General features: G+C 49.4%; 1 protein-coding gene across 14 annotated transcripts in view; it reads left to right on the top strand.

Moving 5' to 3' along the window:
• Nucleotides 1-4,210: 4,210 nt before the first annotated feature.
• Nucleotides 4,211-6,000, top strand: part of LOC146893485 (scavenger receptor cysteine-rich domain-containing protein DMBT1-like) — a 64,601-nt gene continuing 62,811 nt past the window's right edge. For 6 of the 14 annotated variants that reach the window (XM_087908354.1, XM_087908352.1, XM_087908359.1 and 3 more), the window contains exon 1: nucleotides 4,218-4,335. In XM_087908354.1, the coding sequence (XP_087764480.1) occupies nucleotides 4,275-4,335 (61 nt within the window). In that variant the 5' untranslated portion in view covers nucleotides 4,218-4,274. Of the gene's footprint in view, nucleotides 4,336-6,000 lie in introns of all 14 variants that reach the window. The other 8 variants (XM_087908355.1, XM_087908361.1, XM_087908364.1 and 5 more) reach the window with 7 other exon arrangements.

Below are 6,000 nucleotides of genomic sequence, written 5' to 3'. Positions count from 1 at the left end.
CAGGGACTGAGCCTGCCCCATTGTGCTCACTTCTTGATCACCAGATTGGGAAGGTCACTTGCCCTCTTTGAGCCTCATTTTTTTTTTATCTGTAAGATGGTTGTACTATTGGACCCCAAGTCTTGCCTGTCCAGGCCATGTGGAACTGTTCCATGAGGTGCAGGATACAGGAAGGTGACGGGGTTTGCAAGACTTCCCTAGCTGCCTTTTGAGGTCATTCACAGAGTTGGGGGTGGAACTTCCGAGCAGGACCTGGAACGGGTGCATGGGGACTTAGGCTGCAGCAGCCTGGTGTGAGAGATGAAGGAGCAGAGTGAGGCGGGCTGCCTGCTGTGCAGGAGATCGAGAGGGAGGCATCAGCTTTCTACGTGGGACCAGATCAGAATCTCTTAGAGGTCTCCTGTGTTTGGGTGAAGAAGACACCTTGGTCCCTGGCCTGTGGGACACAAGACAGAACTGCATCAACGATTCTTTCAACCAGAGCCTGTTGGCAGCATTCAGGCTGTCCACCTGGGGATACACCTTAGTGGAGAGCATCCCATGAAGGATGCTCCACTCTGACCCTGCTTACTTCTTCTGGAGACGGACACTGTGCTAGCAAAATCACCAGCACGGTGGCCTCCAAGGCACTGGAAAATTCATGCTTGCCTAACTACACCCACCAAGACAGGCTTGTGTTATCCACTGTGGGTTAGTTACTACACGGCCTCACACACACACACACACACACACACACACACACACACACACACGGTAGCCCTCTGGCCTGGGACTGTAATGAGGAAGGAGGAAATAAAACAAAAGTGAGATCCCCACTCACGGAACTCACTTGAGTGTGAGCGAGCTCAGTGCAGGCCATCCATTGCGGTTTGCCCCTTCACTGGCCACACATAAGAATCCCATTATGGCCCTGCTGCCCTTTAGCTTGGTGACACCAATGGCACTTTTATTTTCTTTGCTTTGGCTTAGTGCTGTGTACCTGTCATTGCCCCATGCACACTTAAGCTTCCCTTTTGTTCCAAGTTCCTTGGAGTGACAGTGTTTGTTGTATTTTTCAAGGCCACTTGCCAAGCCCCCTGACAATAACTGACTGGGGATATGGTAGCAGTTGCCAAGCAAATCCGAGGTCCTGAGCCATTGCCTTAAACTCTGTATGAACTGGTAATCTGGAGTGGAGAGACTTGGTGGTGCTGCTGGGTACGTAGGGATACAACTGAGCTCATTTGGAATATGGTGAACTCCTTGGCAAAGTGGGCAACAGATCATGGGCCTCTTGTTTTTTTTTCCTTCCTTCCTTCCTTCCTTCCTTCCTTCCTTCCTTCCTTCCTTCCTCTCTTCCTTCCTCTCTTCCTTCCTCCCTTCTTCCCTCCCTTCCTCCTTCCCTCCCTCCCTCCCTTTCTTCCCTTCCTCCCTCCTTCCTTTCTTCTGGACAAGGTTTTCATTAACCCAAGATGTCTTTGAACTTGCTATGCAGTCAAGGATGACCTGGGTTTATTTATGATCCTCCTGCCTCAAGTGCTGGGCTTCCTGCCTGCACCTCTACATCTGGTTTATGCTGTTCTGGGGTGGAACCCAAGGCTTCATATATGCTAGGTGAGCACTCTACCAGCTACAGGTTGCAAACGACTTGAAAGCAGGTCTGGGGGAGAGTTTGGGGTCTATGGTCTATTGACTGTCTTTGAAGCTGCAGGCTAGATGGACTTTTAGGAGGAAGAAGTGTTGAAGGAAGGGACATGGCCCAGGGAACACTTGCTTTCCAAATTCCCACCTTTCTTCTGAGTCCCCTGTCATATAGGTAGCACCTTTGGTTGGTGTCAATGACTCAAAGTCCAATTGGGGGACATTCTGGGCTCCTGTGTTTCCTGTGTGCCTATTTCCCCAATATAACCGTCATCTATGGAGTTTCCTGGGGTCACTGACTACCTGATCCATAAAGTTCAGGGCCATTCCTCCTTTGTTCCTGTGTCCCAAGATGTAAACCCATTTGGCACAGTGACAAGGTTCCCTATGTTCTCTTCAGTGTAGATATTCTCTATGTTGAGTAAGGTTCTGAACCTATGTACGGCATGTTGTAACACATCACCGGGCCCTATGTGACAGTCTTGGGTTTTGTTCTACAGGCTCTGAGCAGATGTATGTAGTCCAGAGCCAGGGCTTCAGTGCAGAAGTTCTCAGGGTAGGGTCCTTCATTCAGAAGGAAGTGGTCTTCCTTTTTTTTTAATGCCTAAGATCAATCTACATTTTGGGGTAGCCTAGTCCACCTGACTTGATCAATTTCAACTGAGCATTGCCTTGCTGTTTGCCTCCTGGTACATACAATCCCCACCCTCCAAGAATTGTGCAACTAAGTGTTAGACTGTAAGTCAGATCTGACTTGGGGGTTCACTTGATCACATCCTGCGCTCTCAGTAGCTCCTGTCTATTTAGACTGCTCGGGCACTGGTGACACCTTCGTTTCATGGTCGTCTCTCCCTTGCAGATCCAGGTGACAACTGAAGGCAAGGAGACTCTCCAGCTGGGCATCCTTTCTGCATGGCACTGCCCCAACATCAGCTGCTTGGAGCCATAAGCCTTCTGAGAGAGGAAACGGGTCCACCTCTTACTTCTGCCTAAAGGCCAATGACTGCCACTCTCTGACCCATCTGGAATTCAGCAAGAATCCTTAGATAAGCCAAACAAGTCTATGGCTGTGTTCATGTGTATTCTGGCTTGGAGGTGATCTGGTCAATTCTCCCACATCTCCAACTTACCTGGGACCACATGCCCATGATCCAGAGGGGGCAGTTGTGACACCAAGCCCTTAGAGGTGCCCAGAACAGTTCTTTGTGCAGAGACTGCCCGAGAAGGCCCATGACAGTCTCCTTTATCTGGGGAAGAGTTGCCCTTGGATACCATTCAGTTTCCTTGTTCTTATTCTGTGCTCCCAAACAAACTATTGGGATATAATTTCGTCTCTCATGCAGACTCATTCTAAAGCCAAAATACACTTCCATTGTCAATGACTAAAATTTCCTGGTGTACTGATAGTCTTTGAGCGGTGTAATTAGTGCAGCTGGACTTCCAACAGTCTGGATGCCCTGTGGTGAGTTTGGTTTCAGAGTCTCTCACGGGTGGTGGTGCTATCCTTAGTGAGCACCTTCGTTTAGACAGGTCGCTGTCTGACGACCCTGGCCAGCACAGAAGTCAAGCCTGGAATGTGACTTGCCTTTGGATGAAATTAGAGGCAGACTCTCAGCCCCTAGTGGTGACTTCACAGTATCCCACTAGAATCAAGTACAGAGACCACGGGTTAACAGTGCAGGAGCCGAGCCGCTCTGGGGTCTTATGAGACAAGGCCCTCCTCACAAGGCCAGAAAACAGGCCATTCTGCTGAGCTGACCGCTTTCCACCAGCCCTTTCCATCACAGAGAGTATTTTACAGATGCCAAGCAACCTTGTCAGAGTGTGTGTGTGGGGGGGTCCATTAGAATCCCGGGATACAGAGTGGGGCATCCCAAGGAGTGTGGGGGCATTTACGTCTCAAACCCGAGGAAAGGGATTGACTGGAAGACAGAAAGAAACAAGGGACAAGTTGTATACTTTGTCAAGCCCTGAGCATCATACAGTGTGGTTGCTGAGGACAAGAAATCAAAGCTGGCTGAGATGGTTGGGGGTGGTTTAGCTTGAGGTCCTGCGTTCCTCAGCTCTTGGACTGTGGCACCTGTGAGACCCTGATGTTGGTGGCCCATCTGTTGAAAGCTAGCATGGGTACATGGTCTGGGTGGGATGCTCCCTCATGCCCTCCACTCTTTAGCTAGTAAGCAAGGGCATTCTCAGTCCTCTGAGCCTTGGTGATGCCCACACGAGCCAACTAGGAGGACAGCCTGCCAGGATAAACCATCCCAAACACATGCCTTCCCCTTGGCACCATGTCTCTTATTTGCCCAACAACCCACATCCTGCTTCCCATAATTTCTTTCAGACTCTTCAAGATGAAAATCAAGGCCATTTTCAGGGAGCCGTTGGGAGTCTTCGATGCTCACCTAGAAGGAAGTTTTATCACTGAAGTCAGGCCCTCTGAATTGGGCAATAGCCAGATTGTTCATACCACAATCAATCAAACACACCTAACCTTGTTCCCACGGATTAGCCAGGCAGTTAACTAAGTTCCTTACTTCCTTCATATCGATTTATAGCAGCAATAGAAATATACCACCCAGGAGGGCACACCTCCTTCCACCCAGGAACTTATAAATGTCAAGGAATTTCTCCTGAAATCGAGAGGAACCGGCACAATGGGGATCTCCACGGTCATCTTTGAAATATGTCTTTTATGGGGTCAAATTCTTGCTGCAGGTATTTTATCTCATTATTTATATTCATGAATTGTGCTTCTGCAAGCCTGGGTCCTGGTGGGTTAGATGAATTTGTTCATGGCTGTGTGACTTTCCGTCTCAAGAAGGTTATTTGCTGATAACTGTAAATTCTTGCAAGCATGCAGAAGGAATGCTCTGTTTCTGCCTGAGAGCTACAAATGGTGGCTGTGTGAAAAAGCGGCCATTCCGTCGATGTTTTCAGGGAGTCATTCAATGGAGGGAATGATTGGCCATGCTTAGACATCCCCAGGCTAGGAAAGGCTTACGGGCATTAAAAAGAGGCCTTAAACCTTACTAAATACACGGGTGGTGTGCTGTGAAGACGGACAGAGACAGCCTTCTATCAACTCTCCGCGTGTGCCTTATCTCTTGGCTGTCTGGCGCTGTGACCAATATTTGCTGAGCAAACCTGGGTCAGGTGACTGACAGACAGGACATTGTCACGGCGCTAGTCACTTTCTTTCACTCAGTCACTCTGACACGGTTTCACGTTCTCAGAGTGTCAAATCATGAGCAAGGAAGACTTACCTGGCCAGTCCTTGGCACGGTTGAATCTGTGTCATCTCACAGAGGACAAGTCTGTCTACCTGCTTGCTCTCTCTCTCTCCTCTCTCTCTTCCCCCCTCTATCTTTTCTCTCTCTTTCTCTGTCTCTGCCCATCTCTCTCTCTCTTTTCTGTCTCACCATCTGTCTCTCTCTCTCTCCTCCCCTACCTTCCCCATTCCTGGATATCTTATTTCTTCATCTCCTCGTAGTCCGTCCTTCCTTCCTTCCTTCCTTCCTTCCTTCCTTCCTTCCTTCCTTCCTTCCTTCCTTCCTTCCCTTCTTCTTCACACATCCTGACTTCTCCCACTTTGGTGTCACTTTTGGCTACATTTCATACTTTTTCTAGATATCCAGATGAATTCCATAATGATCACCCTCTCCTGGCTGGGTGAAAGTCTCCTGAAGATGAAAACTCACTTGGGGGATGGCTTTCGTGAGAACCCCCTCTCAACACCAAACCCCCAGGCTTGCACTGCTGACCAAGGGGTTCTAGACGGAGGCAGCCTAGGACTAGACAGGCTGTCTTCTTGGAGACTGTGAAATGGGAGGCGGGTCCAGCTTTCAGGGTGACAGGCTTGCTCCGTCCCTGCCCAGTGACCTGAAATCACCAGTCCTGGAGGACAGATAACCAATTGCTTTGTCCTGTCCACAGAGAAACAAATGCAGTAGCACTATGGGGCTGAGGGAGTTTGTTATTTTAACATCTATGTTTATACACAGTTATGCACGTGTGCATGCATGCGTGCCTTCTTGCATGTTTATTCAAGCGTGTGGCTTCAGCGCACAGAGGAGAACTGACCCTCTTCCACATGAGCTTCTCCAATTCAAGCCTGGTGACACCCCAAAGTTAGACATCATCACCTCCATTGTTCATCTGGGGGACACTAAGGCCCAGGAGACAGGCTATCTGGCAGTTGGACCAGAGTTTGAACCCAGAGTAGGGTCTGTTGGAACTGCGATAGTAGCTATGGTGGGTTCAGCCACTGTCTCCTCATTCAGGGAGCAAAGGGGGCAAATCTGCTGCATGGGTGACCTTGGTGCTGTACAAAGTCAGGTGCATGGCTCACAGTGGGCAGGAGGGAGGCTGTGGCACCTCTGC

This window comes from Myodes glareolus, chromosome 7 (genome assembly GCF_982192425.1).
Source record: "Myodes glareolus chromosome 7, mMyoGla1.1, whole genome shotgun sequence".
Lineage (NCBI taxonomy): Eukaryota > Metazoa > Chordata > Mammalia > Rodentia > Cricetidae > Myodes > Myodes glareolus.
This window is presented reverse-complemented; position numbering and strand designations above follow the sequence as displayed.